Here is a 22,360-nt window from a genome sequence, read left to right as displayed (position 1 = left end):
GTACATAGTGCCTCTACCACTGTGTAGCTAGCTCCGTTCTCCTTTGCACACTGGTGTAGTCTAAGTGCACATGACCTTGGGAGGCAGTCAGCCCAGTATCTGCCATAGTGCCCCTCCCAGCTTCACCTTGGAGGGAGGCTCTGCCTGTGCCTGTGAGTAGGAAACTTCAGAATCTTTATCCAAAATGTTACTGTCACAAAAGAACACACATACTCAACAGTACAGGGATTTTTATTAAGACCCAGTCATGCATACTAAAATTACATGTTTCCACCACTTTGACTTAGAAAAAATGCACTAGAAAAATAAAGTTTTGGTTGAAACAAACACTGAATCCACTACCACATGTCCCTACATTCAAAGCCAAACTGAATTTCAGTTTGAAGCAAGGAATGTGACCAGTGGCTGAAATGGTGCCCCAAACTGGTCAGAAAACCAACCCAGCTCCACCTCATCAGAGCAGTACAGAGGTATTGGCCACAGCGAAGTTTCAAGTATTTCACTTGTAACAGGTTCCTACCTAGTATACCACGAAGGGAGGTGTAGCCACAAGAGTTAACAGTAGCAGATGGTTACTGCTTTACGAAAGCTGCCAGTGAGACTGAAAACAAAAACACCCAGCTAACTGAAAACCAATGAATTAAATCACCCATCTCCATGCACAAATCACGCTTGACCTTCTCATGATGCAAGCTCCCGTAGAGGAGGAATGTCTGGTGGTGTGTGTTTGCTGCATTTCAGGCAGACCATTTTTGAGTCAGGAAAGCAGAAGAGTTCACTTTAGATTTACAAAGTCAGCAGCTTCTAACACTCAGAGGCCTTAGCATGACGGGCATCTTTCGTGAGTAGTCTACATGGTTGGTGTTCCCAGGCCTCTCATGCCACAGGACAGCCACACTTACACCATTAGCTAACCTGAAACCTGACAACTTTAAAATGAAGTATGGGAATAATGTAATAATGCCAAACAGTATAGCTTTTGCTGCCCGAGTGAAAAAGTAATCCCATGACTGACCTGACAAAGAGATGACATTTGGAGGAATTTCCCACTCAATACTGAGGCCTAATATCTCAAGAATTTAGGGGAACTGCCTCCTGTCACCCCACCTCTTTTTGGAAAAACAGTGCCTTGTAACCTGAAGTGCTTTAAACCTAGGACAAGCAGTTCCTTGTGAGAGCAAGAAGAGTGTGAGGGAGCCAAAGTCACCTTTGCCAAGAGCAAGCAGGACAGCCAAGGTGTGAAGCCAGGGTTGCAATTCTGACTGTTTCTGTAGATTTTGTCTGCCTCTCCCCTGAAGACAGACTAGGTTTCTAGAGGAAGTCATTTTCTAGACGTCTGTAGGGGAACAGGGAACGAAGAGGAAGAAGCTAACAGATTTGTAAGCTTTATGTTCCAATTCATTTAGATCTAAATTTCCTAAATAATAACTCCGATTGGGGAAAAAGAAAAAAAGCCTCTACAAAGATAGAGTACCGTGTCCCTGTGGCAGGAAAGCCGACAGAGGGCTGAGAGTGTCAGTGCCCTTTATCATATGATTAGGGATGTTAAGTAGCTCATTCAAGGCCACAAAGCAAGACAAAGCTGAAACTCAATTCCCCTTTCCCAGTGACCTTGGACTTAAGAGGTTTGTGAAGCAGCTGGAACTTTGACCTGAAGGAAGATACTCCCAGTTTTCTGTGTTCACTGGTTGGCTCCACCAGTGTGCTTTCCTACTCCTGCTGGTGACACAGCACTCTGCCTTGGGACACCAGGGAGGTCCTTGCTTCACAGCTTGCTTCGAACCTCCTGATGTGCTGGACGGTTTGATTTTTTCTTTGGAGCCAAGACAAAGCATCGCAGCTCCAGGAGGCAGAGAGGCTTAGCCTGCCTCCTCTCAGAGGCTGAATGAAAACAGCTCTTTCTTCGTGTAACCAGAAAGGTCTAGAAAATGAGCCAGCCTTCCTGGGCTTCTGAGATACTTCTCACAAGCCTGATTACTCCTGTGTTAAGTCACAAAGACAAAGGCCAGGAATGTGATGCAGGATTTACACCCTGGGAACTTGGTGGGGCTGAGTGATTCATCCTTCCCTTTGCCTAGGTTTTTTTCTTTCTGCTTTCTTCCCTCTTAGGGCCTAAGAAAGCTTCTAGTGGCTTCTCCCACCCAGGCCACTGGGTTCTGAACCTTCCACTTAGCCATCCCCACAGCAGTGCTGGTCAGATCATCTTCAGGGACCAAGGGCAGCCGGGGGTCTGCATTTTGGCACTTCTAGCTCACCCAGGACCCTAGAGGATCCAGGGTTAGTATCTATGGTGAAAATAACTTCCCCTACAATTGGCATTGAGATAAGTAAATTTCCACCAACAATTTATCCAGCCATTTTTAAAAGTGCTGTCAAGATGAACAGCTCTTAGGCTGGGCATGGTGGTTCATACCTGTAATCCTAGCTACTCATGAGGCAAAGATCGGGAGGACTATAGTTTAAGACCAGCCTGGGCAAAAAGTTTGCAAGACCCCATCTCAATCAGTAAAAACTGGGGGTGTGGTGCACACCTGTCATCCCAGCAGGGCGGGAAGCATAAATAGGAATGTGCAGTCCAGGCTGGCCCAGACATAAATGTGAGACCCTACTTATAAAATATATAAAGCAAAAAGGGCTGGTGGTATGGCTCAAGTGGTTGGGTGCCTGCCTGGCAAGCAGAAGGCCCTGAGTTCTAAACCCAGTATTGCCAAAGGTGGGGGGGGGATGGTGATGAACAGCTTAGTAACAACAGACTGACCTTTGAATTTCAGAGTATTATCTCTCCCTAAGAAGTTGCTTGTGCCTGCCCAGACTGCTTATCGAATGAATTGCACAGAAAAAGCACACACATGTAAGTAGTACTTGTCACTAACGCCATAACCACACGAGATGAATGTGAATAGGTCAAAAGCCATCAGACACTTGGGTTAAGGCTAAAATCTTGACAAGGAGGCTCTAAAGTGCAGAACTAATAACATTCAGGCCAGCTGGTGCTCCTACACCAGAGAAACACCCCAGTGGGCTTGAGAGGGCAGGGCTCCCAGAGGGTAACCAGTAGTAACCTGCCCCTGTGTGTGTTTCCAGGATGAAAGTTAAGAAGCCCAAATACTGTAACCACTGTAGCCAGGTTTGCAACACACTACAAGTATCTCTGGGATGGAAAGAAGGAATTCATACAAGATCTGGGTCATCTAATATGGCCCCACAAAAGCCATCCTTTTTAAGTTTAACCATCACTACTAAGAGCAATTGGTATCACTGAATCCCAGGAATATACACACTAGTTTCTTCAAAGGCAGGGCCAAATGTGAGACTTCATGGAATGAAGTATACGTACCACAAAGAAAACTGCCCAATCACTTGTTTCTAGACATTTCTCTCTGCAGAAAACCTAACTGAAGTTAAACCAAATACCAGAACCTAAGAAGCCAAAGGGCACAGACATCATTTCATCCAGGCTCATTTTACAGAGGAGAAAGTTGAGGCCTACAGAGGCCCATGTCTGGTCCATAGTCACACATCTGAGGCCCAAGTCTCCAACTCCGAGGTCAAAATTCTATAGGCTGAGAATCCAATATTTTACACTGCGCAAAATCATGTACTCTTAGGACTAGGATGATTCTGTTCAGAACCAGGGCTAAGGCTTTATAGGTTTGGGAAAAAAAGTTTCTATTGCAAGATTAACCAAGGAATTCCAGGGATGCTATGAAGTCACCTCCACATTTGACCAGGAAGTGATGCTTAAGCCCTGGTGCTTCTGGGACTCAGTTAAGGTGCTTTCCATACCCAGAGGTGGCAACTGGGGCCTGGATCTCAACCTTGAAGTTTCCTGATGAGGAACAGAGGTCTATAGTTAGGGTTCATAGGAAACAAACTCCCATGGCCTCACATCTGGCCACCTCTCAGGTTTGGCCAAATTGTTTCAGGGGAGTAATGCTGACTGGCCAGTCTGTCTGCTTTGTCCTAGAAAGTGGGAGCAGAGTGACTTTGGTCCTGACTTTTCTTGCTTCTGAGTTGTGTAAGAACCAGATACAGCTTCCAGACAGTCCAAACATTTGGGAATCATGGGGGTATTTTCCACATCTTCCCTGGAATAATCCAAGTAACCAAAGGCTTACCCCATGATGGGCTCACCTTCAAAGTTCTCCATGCTGCCATTTAATTAGAGCAAGACTGAAGCCTTGGCACCTAAGTTCTCCTTGTGAGTCTAAAGAAGAAAGGAAAGGAGTTAAACATGGTGACAGCCCAGGGGACAAGCTAATAGCAGGAATACAGCTGGGACTTAACAGCTCGCATGGAATCATCACACTGTGCATTTGAGCTCAGACCCTCAGGCAGTAGCGTATGGCCCAGGATGCTGTCACAGCCAGGCGTAGGTTGGCAGAACTCCTTCACAAAGTCATCCTCTGAGGCCAGCAGCACCGCATTCCAGGTGGCAGTGTCCAGCTCCCCAGCTGTGCCCCCGTACTCCTTGGGGAGAATGTTTCTTGGAAGGTTTGTGTGGAGGGAGTTCAGGTCAGCCCCATGGAGGAAGAACTGAAAGGAGGTGAAATGAAAAGCAGACAGATGTCTTAGGTGAATCAGCAACGCAGCAAACTCCTTTGTGGAAGTGCTTGAAGCATGTGCTGAGGAAGAAAGCTTTCTCAGCCCCGAGGCTCGGAGTGTCCTTTAATTCTTTTCTACACACCCTGTGGCTGCACCTTCCAAATACAGCCACAACCTAACCACTTTACCACCCTAATGGTGCCAGGCTGCCATCACTTCTCCCTGGAGTCCCTCATTAGCTCCCTATTTGGTCCCCCTGCTCCCACTCTTGCCCCACTACAATCTAAACTCTTTTTTTTTTTTTTTTTTCATTTCTTCCCTCTCTTCCTCCCTCCTTCTCCCTTCCTTTTTATCCTCCCTCCCTCCCTTCCTCCTTCACTTCCTTGTCTGGGTCTTACCTGGTAGCCAAAGCTGGCCTTGAACTCTCAATCACTCTCTATCTTCCTACCTCAGCCTCCTTAGAGTTGGGATTACTGGCATGCACCACCATGCCCAGCTAAACTCCTTTCAATGTGAACCAGATCACATCACTTATCTATTTACAACCTTCCCGTCCCTTGGACTGGAGGTGTGGCTTGAGCTGCAGAGTGTCTGCTTTGTAAGCATGACGCCCTGAGTTCAAGACCCCAGCATCTCCAAAAAAAAAAAAAAAGTTTACTCCGTTCCCAGTCCTATGATGGCCCCCACAGCCTATCACAATCTGGCCCCATTATTTCTTCATTCTCTCAGTGCCTGCCACAGAAGCTGCTCCTCTTAGCTTCACCTCCAGCATGCCAGGTAGGTCCCCGCTGCGTGGCCTCAGGGTCAGGCTGCACTGGTCTCTGAGCTCTGTGTAGCTCACTTGATCACTTCTCAAATCTTGGCTAAAATGCAATGAGTGCAATGTCTCTATGCACTCACCTCTAACCACTCTACTGAATGCTGCAACCCCTCCTCCACCTCTCACATGAACTCACTATTACCTTCATTTTTCTCCATCGAATTTATCACATTCTACTACTAAATAACACACGTAACCCATTGTCTGTGGGCCTCTCTACAGTGGAATCTACGTGGAAGTTGCTTTTCTTTTTTGAGAGGCAGGGGATCAAACATAGGGTATGGTGGATGCTAGGCAGGTGCTCTACCTCTGAGCCATATCTTCAGTGCCTACAGTGTAAGCTTCTTAGGGGCAGGAATTATGGCCTGTTTTGCCCATTTTGCACACAGCAGTTGATTCATCTGAATGAATAAGTAACATAAAAGGAACAGATAAACTGCATCACAGGGCACTGCACAGATGAAAAAGATCTGTCCAAAGGCTGGTTTGGTAAAAGCTCAAAACAGAATTTTTAAGAACTGACATTTTAGTGACCCAGATGGGGGTCACTAAATTAGTGACTCTCAAGCCAACTGTGATCAGAATCACCTAAGCAGAATTTAAAGACACTGCTGCTCCTGGACTCCACCCCTGATCTTACAAATCTTCAGAGAAAGGGCCTGGGAACCTCCATTTGGATTTTAAGTTTCCTCCCTTGCAACCTGACACTATCTGAATAAGCTTCCTTTTTGAAAAAGATGATGAAATTGAGGGACCGGTCTTTTTTTTTTTTTCTTTCTTGGTGGTACTGGGGTTGAACTCAGGGCCTTGTGCTTGCCAGGCAGACACTCTACCACTTGAACCATGCCCCAAGGTCTTACATTTATGCCCTAGCTGACCTGGACTGTGTGATCTTCCCTCACTGGGATGACAGGCACATGTCACCACAATCAGCTTTTTATTGGTTGAAAGGTCTCAAGAACTTTTTGCCCAGGCTGGCCTCAAAATGCAATCCTCCTGATCCTCAGCCTCCTGAGTAGCTAGGATTACAGGTGTGAGTCACCATGCTCAGCTGGGGTGGGGGCAGTCTTTGGAGCAACCACAGTGTTCCTAAGTCTAGGGAAGCTGGAGAAAAATAACCACATCACATCCATCAGGTGAAGAGAGGAAGGGCTACTGTGGGTTAGAAAGGAAGACTCATCTTTTAAAGTTTCATCTAGGCTGAGGCTATAGCTCAGTGGCAGACTACTTGCCTACCATGTGTGAGGCTCTGGGTTCCAACCCAACCACCATAAAAAAAAGAAAGAATGACTTAACTCTTTTAAACAATCTTCTCAGTGATTCTCTTTCCCTCTTCCTCTTTTCCATATCCTCTTACACATAAAATGCAATGTTGGTTCACAATGCATAAGCCAGGAGACCAAGAAGTCTAAATGATTACAGAACAGACAGGCAGCTTATATAAAAATCTTGGCTCTGGCCAGACCTGGGGTCTCATGCCTGTAATCCTATGTACTCATACTCAACACAAAAAATAGCTGGCAGAGTGGCTCAAGTGGTAAAGAACCTGCCTAGCAAGTGTGAGGTCCTGAGTTCAACACCAATATGACCAAATAAATAAATAAATAAAATCCTGGCTCTGCTCTTTCTACTGGCAAATAATACAGTCTTATTAATCATTTCTTTCCCTCATTTATATTTATTTGTAACTTGCACTTTCCAATTAGTTCCAGGGCAAAAATTAAGAACTAGATGTCACAAATAAGGGAGAAAAAACTAAAGCCTATGAAGTCAAAAGGTGTATTACTTACTCTGTTTGCTATTTTCTCCTTCAGAAATGGTTTTATGATGGCAAAAATGCCTTTAAATATTCGAGGTTCATTCACTATGTGGACTGCTTTTATCCGAATGGGGAAACCATCCTGTGGGCAGAATGGAAAGGATGTTAGAGCATCTGCAGTGTCTGCAAACTGTCCCTCAGCAGCTGGCCTCCCCTTTTAAACTTCCATGCAGCCCCAACACAGTCTGATCTGACTTTCATGGCCATTTTGAAGACAGCCCCAGTGGGGCTAATCAGGAAAAGTAGCCTAGGGAAGTCTCTCCTGGGAGGCAAGACAGGGTCAGAAGAGAGTTAGGCAAACAGGTGGAAAGCTGTCCTTCTAGCAGCAAACAGTGGTCTAAGTCTACATGGGTGGATCAGGAAAATATCAGACCTTTCTGGGTCAGTGTTGCCCTAGGCGTTTTCCCAGGGTGTATCAGGGCAATGCAAAGAAAGGTTGTATGGCAAGTAAGGGAGACTGAGAAATATAGGAAACTAAATACTGCCAAGTGTGTTTCCTTGACTGCTGTGCTGTTCCAGAGTTTAAGACTTAGATGCTTATGGTGAAATTCACAAGAAAGGGACCTGCTATACCACATTTCCCAAACTTGTTTAACCCTGGAACTTCTGTCCCCTCTGGATGATCTTCCAGTACTAGGAAAACATGATCCAAACTCTATCCTAACACTGAATGAACATATTCAGCAGAGGATGTCAAATCAAAGTACAGGGCTAGGGATGTAACTCAGTGGTACAGAGCGCTTTCCTAGCATGAATGATGCCCTGAGTTCTATCCCCAACACCTCAAAACAACAACAACAAACCCCAAAAAAACAAAAACAGGCATGGTTGCACACACCTGGAATCCTAGCACTTGGGAGACAGTTTGGAATTTCAAAAGTCAAGGTCAGCCTGGACTACACAGTGAGTTCAAGGCTAACTTGGACCACATAGTGAAACCCTTTTTCAAAAAACAAAAACAAAAAAACTAACCTGAAACCAAACTAAATCAATACACGCACACACACACTAGAAGCTAAAGAGAGCCACTAATTGGCTCAAAGGCAGAAATCAAATTTACAATAATGACAAATGTGCCTATTTAAGTAATAAGCAGGTGCACAACAGGCTCTCGAGCACATTTGTGGAGCTCACTGAGGGGCACTGTTACAATACTGGTGCCCCACAGTTCACAAGAGGCAGCACCCAAGGGTGGGTCAGAATGAACAAGGAGTCCAAGCCTGTAACAGCTGTGACACTTCTGTCAGGCTGTATCTTTTCTAGGTCTCAATTTCTCCATCTACCAAAAAGGAGGATTGGGGGTGTGGCTCAAGTGGTAAAGCACTTATCTAGTAAGCACAAAGCCCTGGGTTCAATCCCCAGTAATGCTAAAAAAAAAAAAATTTTTTTTGCCTTCCCTAACTCAGAGGACTGAATGGGTTTATAATGACTGGAAAGTCACTATAACTGTAATGGACAGTTCCCAGAAATTTGGGTTCTGAAATGCAGATGAGATGTGAGGCCTCTGACCAAAAAACAGTCCCACAGAACTCCACTTTGGCAGGAAAAGCTCCAGCATCATGGCAGAATACAAATTTCTCAGTTTTGTTTTGGATCCTTGCCCTAAAGCTGATCTCACCCAGACTGAGCAGGTACCTTCTCCAGAAATGACTAGAGTCCCTGAAGAGAGCAGTAATAAACAGGGCTGCAGACTGTTTCCCATTGCAGGGTGGGAAGTGGGATTTGTTCAATCACATGAGACCTGCAGCAAATGGACAGGACCCTTGAGAAAGCCAAAGCAACCACAGAAAGCCACATGGCAAGTGGGGGCCATACCTGGAGGATGCCAATCACCTTTTTGGCTATAAAAGGGCCAAAGTGAGATGCTTTTGATAAGCTCACTCCTTTGTAGTCTGCAAGAATTACAATTCCATTCACCTGTGTTTCTTCAGCCTGAATGAGTTTTTCTAATGTCAAGTATACGGCTCGGATGTTTTCAGTAATTGGGTAGTTGCTTGGGATCCATCTGTCTAAGGTCATAAGAGATGGACAGTATGTTACAGAAGTGAATACAAACAAGTGTCCAAAGATTTCTCTTCTTTCTAGAACTGCTGTTTCAAAATGGAAGAAAAAGACATTCTTGTGGCCATCCTACACAGTGGCTAATGATTCTTAACTCCAAACCCAGCACCGCATTTGGAAATTGAGTGCTGAGGTTAAAAGTATGAGCTCTAAAGGTAGACATGCCTGCGGTTCTGACCTTACTAGCTATGAGATCTTGCGCAAGCTGCTGCTTCACTGAGCCTCCTCATTAGTGGAACAGGAAAATGATACCTACCTTTGTGGACATCTAACATCAGGTGTTTCCCCTGATCTTCATATCATCTCTTCCAATTCTTGCCATCAAGTTTGGATAGAACCTACTTGATTCCTCACTCCAGAAATTGGGCAAATGACTGGGGACTGGCTGGCCAATCTGGTATGACATTCTCCTGGCCAGTGTGTAATCCAAGCTAGGTCACGCAGTGCTAAGGAGACTTAATTCCAGGACCCTTGGGAAAGGGAACATCTCTCTCCCTCTTATGGTGTTGAGGGTGTGAGGCTCAGACTCAGAGGTCCCATGAGGCCAGAGCTGGCCTGAGACTGAAGACCATGCTGAGGTCAGCGGAGAAAGAGCTTCCCAGTGCCCCCAAATCCAGCTGTGTTCAGCTGTCAGCTGTCTAAGCAAATGAGCTCTCCTCCTTTTGTTCTTTCAGCTGATCAATACTGGCTTTCTGTCACTTGCCACCCAAAGAGTTGAGTCCTAACTCATACATCACTTTCAGGGGGTGTTGTAGGTGGAGCATAACGTTATGTTCCAGAGACCTGTCTTCAAATTCCCCTTTCTAGGGTAGATGCCTCTTAAATACTTACTCCTCAAATGTTTAATGATTCTTTCCTTTCTTTCAGAAAAAGAAAAAAATGACAATATTTTGGACTGTTAATCAATATTCTCAAGAAAATCTCATCAAGATCTGGGTACTCCTTTCTTAGAAAGACAAAACTTCAATTCCTATGAAAAAAAAATTGTCCAAAAGCTGTACCAGCTTGCAGTTTACTGTTCACGCTGATTAAACCTACCCCTACATAACCAGATGTCACCTTTTCAATCACATACATCTCAAAAGGGCTTATAAAAAGGCAAAGACAAAATCCAATTGAGAACAAAACTTTGTGTGCCTGCCTTCTCCTAAAAAGCTGGAGGGGCAGGGGGGCTTCCACATCTGCTCCAGACACATGAGACAAAAATTCACTTCCCAAGCTAAGAGCCGAAACCACACAGCAACAAGGTGCAGGCAGTATGGTAATATCTGACTGTTTTGTAAAAGTCTTATCAGTTGAGCACAGGGAGGGCAGAGAAGCCTGTCGGCTGGTTTCCAGGTCTCTTAGTGCCCTGAAATCTAACTGCATGCTTATTTTAAAATAAACAACTAATTCTGGAAAGTACGTAGAACAGCAGGTAAAGTTGCTAACATTGTGCCTAGTACATGGTAAAGGCTGAAAAGAATGATCTAGACTACAAAGAGAGTTTGGTGAATGACTAAGGAGACAGTGCTGTGGGGCTTACAGGCAGAAGGAGGTGTCAACTTACATGGAGGTGTCCCTTCAAGAAGCATGAGGGCTGCCAGCATGCTCTCATTTCCTGGCTTGCTTGGGAAGAACAATGAAATCTTACTTGCCATTTTTCTGAGCTCTGGTCTGATGGAAATATGGAGCCTGTGGGTGGAGTGGGGACTGCTCCTCCCTTTATAGTGCATTGTTCTCATGGACCAGAATAGGATTACGAATCAGAGACTGGAGCTCTAGCACCCCCCAGTCACTGGTCACCTTTCCAAATGCTCCTGTGGGAAGGCTGGGGGGAGCCTCCCCTGCTGGAAACTTCTGTGCCAAAGAAATGAGAAGAATTGGGGAGGAGGTGTGTCTCAAGCAGTATAGCACCTGTTTTGCAAGTCAAAGCCCTGACCCCAGTCCCACACCCCCCCAAAAAAAAAGAAAAAGAAGGAAGGAAAGGGAAGGATGGAAGGAAGGAAGGAAGGAAGGAAGGAAGGAAGGAAGGAAGGAAGGAAAGGGAAGGACGGAAGGAAGGAAGGAAGGAAGGAAGGAAGGAAGGAAGGAAAAGACGTGAGAAGAATCGACATGGTAGAAAATTTTTTTGGTATTATCGCTATCCTAATTCCTAAATTGCTACCTACTTGCTATTGTTTGAATAGTAACATTAATATAGTGGTGTAAACAAATGTGATAATGTTTATTTACTTTGGCTTTACTCATACTTTCTGAATAACATTAAAGAAAATGAACTTAGAAAACACAAAAAGAAATGTAAGATACCCTGATTACTACTTTGAAGTGCTAAGATCAACAGGTGAATCTAGGGCTGGGTTGAGGCTCAAGTGGTAGAGCACTTGTCTAGCATGTGATGGCCTGGGTTTGAGCACTAGCACTAGGAAAATAAATACATAAATAAACAAATAAAGCAAATCCTATATGAAAATAATGATACCTATTAAAAATTGCAAAATAAAGGGGAGGGATGATACGGAGTCATAAAGGGAGTGAAAATATGATCAAAGTATTTTCTATGCATATATAGGAATATCACAATGAAACCCTTTTGGTACAATTAACATATGCTAACAAAAATGTTAATAAAAATAATAACAAAAATGAAAACATAGACAGATAGATAGATAGATAAGTGAATTCTGTCAGGACTTAACAAAGCAGGGAAAAGGGCAGGGTGGAGGAGGCACAGAGTGGCACCTGTGTAGTCATTTGCCCAGCCCACACCCTCTCAATGACACCTGTACTTATTAGCTCACTCAGAGGAAAGGGGGTCTTGCCAGCTAAGCCTGTATCCTATGATCAAGGGCAGATTCCTCAGCCCACCAGATTCTCTCCCCTGGGAATCTAGAATTTGCACTGAGGACAGTTCACTGGGCGACCAGGTAAGCCTGAGAGCCGAGAGGTATCAGATTTAGCTTTGCCAGTTTACAGGAAAAAAAGATGTGAAGAAGGTATGAAGGACAACAGAAATGTGTGATCCAGAGGACACAGACTAGTAGAGACAGGGAAGGGCCAGCTCAGCTCCCAGTAGCGCTCTGCTCCTAGTTCTAGGGCCTGGGAAGAGCTGCACCTTCAGCTAGCCGGGCTGGGAGGTGCTCCTGCCTCCTTACACCAAGTCCTCCCTTTACTTATAAGTTAGTATGAGTAGGGTTTTGTCTTCTGCAGGCAAAAGAACCTTGACTAAGACAAGGAGGGGAAAGGGCCTGGGAGAAGGCAGACTGCAGGCCAGGCACAGAGGGGCGTACCTGGGCGGATGCAGAGGACATGGCAGCCCCTGGGGTCTGTGTGGGGCAGCACAGTGAGGAATCCGGAATTGAGGACGTCTTTCAGGGCTGATGGCCTCAGGTTAGTGAAGACCTCGGGCCAACTTCGCCTGCAACTGTGATAGTTGACCAGCAGTTGCAGGGCCCGGTCGTAATCAAACTTGCGGGCACGGAGGAAGCGCAACAGGAAGGCGTCATCCAGGGATGTGCTCAGGGTGGGGTACTCCTTCCGCACCATGTCGCGAAGGGCCTGCACATCCCGGAGTCTCCACTCGGGCTTCTCCTGCAGCTCCTCCCGGGCTTTGGTGACCAGGTCCTCTGTCAGTGAACACACGTAACCAGGAGGCTCAGCCGGTGGTGGCAGCTCATTCTCGGAGAGCGAGGCCACAGAGGGGCTGGTTCGCAGAGAGTCACTTTCTTCTGACATTAGCGACCAAGGTCCCTGCCAACACACAAGCCCCAAGCCAGGATGAGCAGGCTCAGCAATGCTCACATCAAACCCAAGACAGCAGGACACAGAGGTTCTTTTGTCAGAGCCAAGCAACCTCCGGCTGGTAGGAGAATGAACTGGATCTGAACCGTATGTCCAGGTCCACGTCCAGACTGATGCAGTTAGAATCTCCTGGAAGTCGCACAGGCAGCTATGGCCTAAAATAAGCCTTCCACATCAAACACCATACCTTCCTTAAAGTGTGTGAATAGGGGCTCGACCTTACTCATCATTAAATGAATGTGAATTGAAACATCTTTGAAATTCAGGCTGACAAAAATAAAAACAGGTACTGAGAAATTCTAGGAAGAGTGAACACGGACATAGCCTCTCATGAGGGCAGTCTGTCAGTATCTGTCAAACTTTAAAACCACCCTAGGACTGGCTCAGCAATTCCATTCCTAGAACATATACCTGTACATATTTGTAAAATATGCACAAGTCCATTGCAAGTACTGATTATAATAGCAAATAACTGGAGATACCTTAGCCTCACAACAGAAGAACAGTTGAGGAATGCTACCATAGGAATGGAGCACTATTCAGTCAAGAAAAGAAATTAGGCACAGCTTACGAACTGACACATTAAGGGAAAGGCAGGTTGCAGAAGAGCAACCAGAAAATAATCACGTTTGTGGAGAAGGAGATAAAAGAAACGGTTACAGGGTTGGCAGAGTGGTTCAAGCATGAAGCCCTAGTTCATACCACAGAACCACCAAAAAAAAGACAGAAAGAAACTGTTACCAATGGGTACCTCTAGGACAACTAGATTTGAGATGGATTTTTACTTTACTGTTTGTATTTTTAACACGCAGTCATGCAACTTATCGCGGGAGCCACTGGTGAGATCTGCTGCTGGGGAAACAACTGACAAGTGGCCCTAGCTGCAGTCCAGATGCGTCCTCCAGCTGGTACTGCTTTCCACAGACCACTCTTTGCCAGTGACTGAGCAATGCAGACTCCTCTAACAGGCAACCCCAGTTCAAGGACTCCCTGTTAGCCTGGTTGAACCCTTTCTGGGCCAACACTATCCTCGGAGGCTCTTAAGGACCAAACCTCCTGCCAGACCTGCTTCACTGACCGAAAGCTCCTCCTGACTTCTCCAGCACCCTTCCCTTTGATCTGTCACAGGCATTGCCTTCAATAAAGTTCATGAGTTGCCTATGGAGTCTCTAGATCCTAGTGTCTGCTTCTGGGGAAAGCTGAACTAACACACTTTTGAATGAAAAAACTGAAAGAGCTGAGACAGCCCACAAATAAGGTGGCAATAGGATTGCCTAGTCCCAAAGCCCAAGCTCTTGTCCACAAGCCACCACTGAGCCTCCATTCTGAGCTCAAGGAAAGCAGGGACCACCTCAAGAGTTTCTGCACATACCTGTGATGTCCTGGCTGCATCTGGCCGGACTCCCTTCAGTGACCAAGCAGGTCCCTCCTTCCGAATCTTTGGTCTGTCCACTGCATCTCTTGCATGCCAACCTCTGGCCCCACCCAACTTCTTTCACCTCCTCCCAAAGGTATGTTCCCATCCTGACCATATCCCCATCCCACTGGCATGCTCTTCTTCCAGTCCCTCACCTGAACCACACTGATTCACCCTTAAGTCCTGATTATATACTACTTCACTCATTCAACATTTTTTATTGGTACTGGGGATTGAACTTAGGACCTCATGCATGCCAGGCAAGTGCTCTACCACTTAAGCAACACCCCATCCCTTTTGTTTTGTATTTTGTTTTAGAGATAAGTTCTAACTTTGCTCAGGCAAGCCTCAAACTTAAGAACTACCTGCCTTAGTCTCCTGAGTAGCTGGGATTACAGACATGCCCTACCTTATCTCTCCCCATTCAACATATATTGAGAACTTATGATGTACTAAGCCCTTTTCCAGGTCCTGGGGATACAGAAGTGGACAAAGAATCCTGCCTTCATTGAGCTTAGATTCTAATGAAGGTAGGAGGCAGTCTATGCAATTTTAAATAGGGTACTCGGGTGCTCGCTTCGGCAGCACATATACTAAAATTGGAACGATACAGAGAAGATTAGCATGGAAAAAAAAATAAATAGGGTACTCGGGGAAGGCTCACCTAGGTGACACTTGAACAAAGATGACAGAGGTGAAGGAGCAAGTCTTGTACATCTAGGGAATGAACAAATGCAAAGCCAAATGAAGGAAATGCCTGTCTTTTTTGAGCAACAGCAAGGAGACAGAGTGGCTAGAGCCAAAGTAGGAACTCGAGCAGATGAATTCAGAGGGTTACTGGGGGCCCAGTGGCCAGGGCTTGTGCTCGGTTAAGAACTTCAATTTTTACCCTAAGTGAAGAGGGAGCATGGGTGTGTGTGTGTGTGTGAGAGAGAGAGAGAGAGAGAGAGAGAGAGAGTAGTATAGGTGACATGATCTGATGTATAATTCAGAAGGACATGCTGTTGTCTTGAGGATGGACTGTAAGATGAGGATGGAGGAAGAAGACCACACAGGGCCTAGTGGAATAATTTAGGTGAGAGAGAATGGTGGCTTGAAGCAGTCAGCCTTCACTGACTCCAACCCATGTCAGATGCCCCCAAAAGGAGCTCTCTGTCATAGCACTTCTCCCACTCTTGTCGTTGTCTATAGGCAATTTGTGGGTGATACCCATGTCTGTCTTGATCATTAATATAAACTTGGCACCTAACATGGTATTAGATACCTAGCCTGCATTCCGTAAACATTTGTTGAATGAATGTGGCGTGCTTGGCAGAGGTAGGCTGGGTAAGGAATGGAACAATCCAGGCTTCCTGGGACCTACCCTGGGCTGTTCCATGGCAGTCACAAACAGGTACCTGCAACCCTAATCCAGTGTTTACCTGAGAGTCAGATTAGTGTCAACAGGCTACAGGCCTAGCCTCAAAGCCCCTCTCCAGCCTCTCCTCCTGTCTGTCCCTGCCAATCCAAACAATCTAATGACCTGCCATTCTCAGAACACCTCATGCACTTCTGATACCCTCTGCCTGGAATCTCCTCTCCTTGTTGTTGCCAACCAGACAACTCACTCATCACCTTCAAGGCCCAACTGCAATGTCACCTCATGTGTGAAGCCTTCCTTGACTTCCCCAAGGTGGTTCCCTTCAGTTTAACCACAGCACAGGGTTTCTATTTCTCTTTCAGAAACTGCAGTTCAGTGTTACAGGAGTTTTCATGAAACTCCTCAGAGTCAGCTCCACCACCCATTCACGTATCAAATAATTACAGACCATATGCGTCAGGCACTGTGCTCATGAATAGGAACACAACAGCAAACAATGCAAATCTTTACCTTATGAAGCTTACAACATAGTGGAATGATGAAGAGAGATGATACACCCTTGAGTGTTTTTCCATGAATCAGGCACTGTGCTCAGCACTTAACATCGTTTTTCTCATTTAATCTTTTTGTTTGCAGTGGTGGGGAATTGAACACAGGGCTTCGTGCAAGCACTGAGCTACATCCTCAGCCCGTTGAATATTCACAGTATTTGATGAACACATTATTGCTGTTTCCATTTTGGAAAAGTGGTATTCACCCCCTGGAACGTGAATTCCACAAGGGCAGAGAACTTGCCTGCCATTATGACCACTATCCCCAGTGCCAGCTGCATGGCGGCGTGGGGTGAAAGTAGGGTTACAGAATAAGTGATATGCCCAAGGGCACACACTTAGTGAAGCAGGGAAGGAAGGGTCACCGCCCTGGGGGGAAGGCTCATAATCTCTACCGCTCCACCTGGGGATTCCTGTTTAATCTCCAAGGCTTCAGCAGCGGTTGTCATAGTCTGATGCATGAGCAGATGGGTGGACAAACGGACAGGATGCAAACCCCATTCGTGAGGGTGAAGATGGGAATCTTCCCCACCTGGAGTCCATCATTTGGTGGAGCATCTCCTTCCCCCGCCCCAACAATGAGAGGCCAGAATTGGAGCCCCAGGGACTCCACATCCCGCAGACAACCTTCCAAGGCCCCCAACTTCCGGCGGTCGCCCCCTCCCCAGGTGTCCCCATTTCCTGGGGTCTCTCGCTCCGCTGGCCCACTTCCGGTTATCCCTCCCTCTCAGGGTCCCTCTTGTCGGTCCCCAGGGCGCACCACGGGCTCGCGGGCACTCACCGGCCCGGCTGCGGGGCGGAGCGCGGGTCAATCGGCGGCGGGAGCCTCGTCTGGCAACGCGCACAAAACCGACCCGCACTCCCCGCGAGGCCAGCCCGGCCCCCCCGCTCCGGAAGTGACGTGCGAGGCGTGGGAAGGCGGGGCCCGCCTGGGAGTGCGCATGCGCAACGCTCAGCGCGTTGCTGCTGGTCTGTCGCCACCTGGCGGCGAGAATTTTGTGCGATGGAACCCAGCCTAATTAGGAAGAACCAGGAGCGCCAGCAGTTTGTTCAGCCCTGTGTATAGATGGGAGAAACCGAGACCCTGAGAAAGCAGCTGCCATCGAGAACCATTTTCTCATTAAATCCTACTAGTTCTGCAAATCCCCCATTTCATGAAAGAATAAGCGTAGTCACTGCAATAAAGGACTAATTCAGACTTCAAGTTTAGCATTCCAGAATTTTTCCCGCCACAGCTGCCACCAGGATGCGCTGCTCCAAGGAGAAGATTCCCACCCAGAGTACATCGATCTGAGTGACCGTGGGCAGGTCCTCGTTCCTCCTGGGCCTCAGTTTCTTCATCTATAATACGATTCTTGTTCTCAGTCCTGATCCAATAATTACCTGTTTCTTGCTTTGGGATTCATGAAGTTCCCTCCGGACAGTGGCAGTTTGAAAAAAATGTACCAGCTCCTTACCTGGTCTATATATAAAACAGCCTAGGCTATATAATGAGATCCTGTCTCAAAGCAGGCAAACAAACAAAAAACAAATTATTGAGAGTTAGCGGCTTAAAATAAAACAAATTTATTCTCTTAAAGTGCTGCAGGCCAGAAGTCTACAATCGAGGCACTGGCAAGGCTGAATTCTCTCTGGAGATCTCGAGGAAAATCCATTCTCTTGCCTTTTTCGCCTTGCAGAGGCCAAGTCTTGCATTCTCAGGTTCAAGGCCTTCCTCAGATCACTTTGACCTTTTGCTTCCCAGCTATTATTGACTGATCCTCTTGCCTCTCTCTTATAAGGACTCTTAGATTACATTAGGTCTGCCAGGATAATCTCCCCATTTCAAAATCCTTAATCACATCTACAACTTCCCTTTTACCATGTGAAGTAAGGTATTCACAAATCCCACAGGTTAGAATAAGGACATTATTCAGCCTACCAAAATCTGGTAACCTTAATCCCAGTTTTGTGACCTTGGCTAAATCATTCAAATTCCCAAAGCTTCTAGTTCCTCATGGGCAAAAAGTTAATTAAATAACTCATAAGAGAATACCCTTTCCCTAACCTAGAGAAATAGCAAGTGCTCACTCACAAGTGGCAGCTCTTATGGCAAGGGCAAGTAATGGTCTTCTCCTAACCATGCAGTCTTAGATATTGGGATAAATCCCTTTCCTCAATCCAGACTCAGTTTACTGGTGACACATGGAGCCCAGTACTCCATGTTGCCAACAGGAGAACTTGGTCTGAGGATCACTATTTCTTGTTCCTCTTAGTGACACATTTTAGAGAACTGAGTTATCTCAAAGGGGGAATGATCTCAGATAAACAACCACAACGACAACAAAAAGAATTTCCACTTTTTGAGCGATTGTATACGCCAGGCACTGTGCTTGTGCTTGTATGATATCAATTATGCCTTACAACTGCAACTAGGAGGGCATCTCATTTATAGAAAAGGACATTAAAATCCAAACCGGATATGAACTTAGGTCAGTATGACATCACTATACCAAATTATACTTTGCTTTAGAGGTCATATAGGCTGCTTGTATCTTTGTCTTTCCAGGTTGGAAAACAGGCTCAGGGAAGGACAAAAAAAATGTCCATGGTCACAAGATAAGCATGCATTGGAGCAGGGATTTGAACTTCTATCTTCTTTTCTGCCTTGGCCACTCAGAAGAAACAGACTTGGAACAACCCCTTGAAATGATCCATTTCTCTATGTGTAAAATGAGGATGTGCTCCTGGTTTAGGGACTCCTTTGAAAGCATTCAGTGGAATGACTTGTGCAGCCTTCTGGTACATTGTGACATGAAATGTCCGTTGGTCATGATCACCCTACTCCAGAAAAGAAAGATTGCTGGAGGGCAGCTTGCCCTGCATCCTTATGTGGAAGGCTGCAAACATTCTGCTCTCCTAGCTTCACCCAGTCTCTGAAGAAAGAGATCTTGACAGTGGGTATGTGCTGGAGGGGGCTGGAAATACCTGAGATGTCTGTTTTTAGGGCACATGACTGAACTCAGACAATTTCTTAGAACCAATGTCTCTGTCTCTGTCTCTGTCTCTCTCTCTCTCTTTCTCTGTCTTTATTTTTATCTATTTATATATTTTGGAAACGTGTGTGTCTTTATTGGCTGTGCAGACTACTTCAGGAGAATGAAGTCGTCTTTCTTTTTTTCTGAGGCAGGTTCTCACTGTTGCCCATAGGCTCAAGTGAGCTTCTTTTTTTTTCCTGGTAGCACTGGGATTTGAACTCAGGGCCTCACGCTTGCTAAGCAGGTGCTCTTACTGCTTGAGCCACTTCATCTCCTCTTGTATCAGCCTCCTGAGTAGCTGAGGCTAGTGGTGGTAGTTTTACTCGTTATTCTGAGACTTGTATGTGTAAAGTGGACTAAAACCAACACAGATAGAATCTTTTCATTTTATTAGCCCCCGTGTCCTTTAAAATCAAAGATTCCAAGTGTCGAAGAAGGGACCTATAGAAGAGGTTAAGTGAAAGTTCTGCAGTGCTGTATTTGCATTCAGTATGAATTTAAGACTATTTGAGAAAAAATGTGTGTATATGTATGTATATCTATCTAAAACCTAGTTCTATGCATGAAAAAGGCCTGGAAGCAATGACCAACATAGCAGCAGTGAGCACACCTTGCACCTGGATAATAGTTATGAAATGCCGTGTTCAATTAAAAAAAAAAAGAACTTTTTGAAGAAATGGCAGATTCCAGATCTGTAGCAGGAAATATACAAGCCTGGAATAGCTTCTCACAGCGGATAACAAGGGACCTATTACTGTACTAGGGTCCCATGAAAAGGACTCAGAAGCTAACCTGCAGACGGGACGATTTCAGCTGCAACAAAGATGGTAATTGCAATTGATTGAAAGTTATCAAATACACTTAAATTCCCAAGTTTGTGATGATTTTCAGGAAAACACTAAATGATCACCCTCTGAAAATGGCGAGGAAACAAGAGGGGTATGCATGTGTTCTCAAAACAGAATCCAGCACCATGTACAATCATGCCTAAGGATGGAGCCTGGGACTGATGTAGTTGCTATTTGACAGGAAGAGCAGAGAGCAGAGTGCCATGCTATGAGGATTCAATGTACAAAATCCAGACTTTGAGAAACTCTACTAATCAAGCGGCCTGAATTCTTCAACAGATAAACCCCAAGGAAGAGGGGAACCTATAAATTAAGAGAGGTTTAAAAGTCATATCAAGCTAGGCATGATGGTTCACACCTATAATTCCAGCACCCAGGAGACTAAGACAGGAGGATCATGAGTTTAAGACCAGCCTTGATTACATATCAAGACGCTGTATAAAAAAAAGCCATATTATGTTTTAAAAATGGAGAAGGCAAGAGCTGGGGGGTTGTGGCTCAGTGATAGAGTACTGGCCTACCATGCGCCAGGCCCTGGGTTTCATTCCTAGCACTATGAAAGAAAGAAGGGGAGGAAGGAAGGAAGGAAGGGACAGAGGGAGAGAGGAAAAGACAAAACAAGAACGTGTAGGAATGACCACTAAGATGCTTGAGCCATGAGGAAGTGTAAAGAGAGGAGGGGGAGGAGAGAAAGTAATGGAGGGGATGAACCAAACTGGGGTACACTGCACACATATATGGAAATGTTGCAACAAACCCTCTGTACAACTAATACATACTAATAAAAATGTTTTTAAAAGAAGTGTAAGGAAATGATTACCATAAAAGCTCGTGGTTTGGGGAAGGCTGGAATCAGGAAGGGGGACTTGGAGAGGCTCCTGGAGAAGCTGGAAAGTTCTATTTCTTGACCTGGGTGGAGGTTAACAGTGTTTGTTTTGAAATTATTCTGTAAGGTACAAATTAAATTTGCTTGGTTTGTTGCATCTGTTTTGTTTTATAATATAAAGGTTTCGAAAAATGAAAACCAAGTTGCCTATTTTACTCTGAGCCTGTGTGCACGCATGCATGTGTGTGTATGCACGAGCATAGACACGTGTGAGGGTGTGTGGTTTCTGGCAGCACTAGATTTAGCAGCACAGTAGGTGCTCGCTAAATACAAGTTTCCTGTGAATCCTGCCAAACCCCTTAGCTGTGTGATTTCAACTCCATGCCTGCCCTTACTGATGTGTAATAGACAATGCTTAGTAGACATTACTAGGTGTCAGGCACTTTCTAATTGACTGATTATTCCCACGTCACAGGAATGAAACTGTGGCTACAGGTAACCAGGTGGTAGAGAAACCTGGTTTTGAAGCCAGGTGGTTGGGCTCCCACGTCTGTGCTCTTGAGCACTATAGCACGCAGCCCATGATGTTTGGTTTAGTTTTTGTTTTCTGTGGTGCTGGGATGTAACCCAGCACATGCTGTACTGTTTTTTATTTGGTGCCTACTGCCTGTTTGCAGTAATCACTCCCCTTATTGGGCACCTGCCCACATGGGTGCCATGCCTTTGACACTCATCACCTGGTCTCCCTGCCACTCTTCGAGGTGAGGGCACCTGTTAGTCTACATTTGATGGATGGGAAGCCAGGAATTCAGAGGTGAAGGAACTCACCCAAAGTTACAAAATAAGTAAATGGAAGAGAGGGGCGGGCGGGTTCACACGCTGTTTCTTGGGATTGTAAAGAACAAAATGTCCTCTACTCTTAAATGGTGCTCACCTGATGGGTCTGACCCAGTCTGAGGTCATGTGTTGCCCAACCAGTGGTCCAGAGCCTGGCTTGGCGAGAGAAGTATCCAGACCAGGGCTGGGGGAAGTCAGAGGCTTGGCAAATGCTAGAGACACCTGACCTCAATCAGAGGGTCTTACAAAACTTGTGACCCATGGACCTGGTGGGTCTTAGAAGGTGTCAGAGATTCCTGGTTCTCAGTGGGCCACCTTTTGCTCACAAGTCCCAGAATCAGGTCCCAGAATGGAGCCTAGTGAGCTCTCTGTGTGGGGGTGAAGATGTGCCCAGGGGTTGTCTGTGTGAATTTCCTGGAAGAGGTAAGGGCCCAGCTGTGCTTTTGTAGTCACATATTGATTTCCCTGAGTTGGCATGG

General features: G+C 45.8%; 1 protein-coding gene and 1 pseudogene across 6 annotated transcripts in view; one reads left to right on the top strand and one right to left on the bottom strand.

Annotated features, from left to right (window-relative positions):
• Ttpal (alpha tocopherol transfer protein like) overlaps positions 1-22,360 on the bottom strand; it is a 45,855-nt gene that overhangs the window by 9,259 nt on the left and 14,236 nt on the right. For 2 of the 6 annotated variants that reach the window (XR_012448271.1, XR_012448270.1), the window contains exons 1-5: positions 17,135-17,256; positions 12,515-12,974; positions 9,000-9,193; positions 7,156-7,266; positions 4,135-4,536 (exon numbers count right to left, since the gene is read on the bottom strand). Coding sequence is in view for 4 of the 6 variants with exons in the window: in XM_020173145.2 (XP_020028734.1) it covers positions 4,258-4,536; positions 7,156-7,266; positions 9,000-9,193; positions 12,515-12,959 (1,029 nt within the window). In the remaining 2 variants the exon portion in view is untranslated. Of the gene's footprint in view, positions 1-215; positions 4,537-7,155; positions 7,267-8,999; positions 9,194-12,514; positions 12,975-14,397; positions 14,633-17,134; positions 17,257-22,360 lie in introns of those variants that run through there. The other 4 variants (XM_020173145.2, XM_020173147.2, XM_074074822.1 and 1 more) reach the window with 4 other exon arrangements.
• On the top strand, positions 15,012-15,070 carry LOC141423660 (U6 spliceosomal RNA; annotated as a pseudogene).

Source organism: Castor canadensis, chromosome 5 (assembly GCF_047511655.1).
Source record: "Castor canadensis chromosome 5, mCasCan1.hap1v2, whole genome shotgun sequence".
NCBI lineage: Eukaryota > Metazoa > Chordata > Mammalia > Rodentia > Castoridae > Castor > Castor canadensis.
The sequence above is the reverse complement of the archived record's forward strand: the minus strand, read 5'-3'. Positions and strand labels throughout refer to the sequence as shown.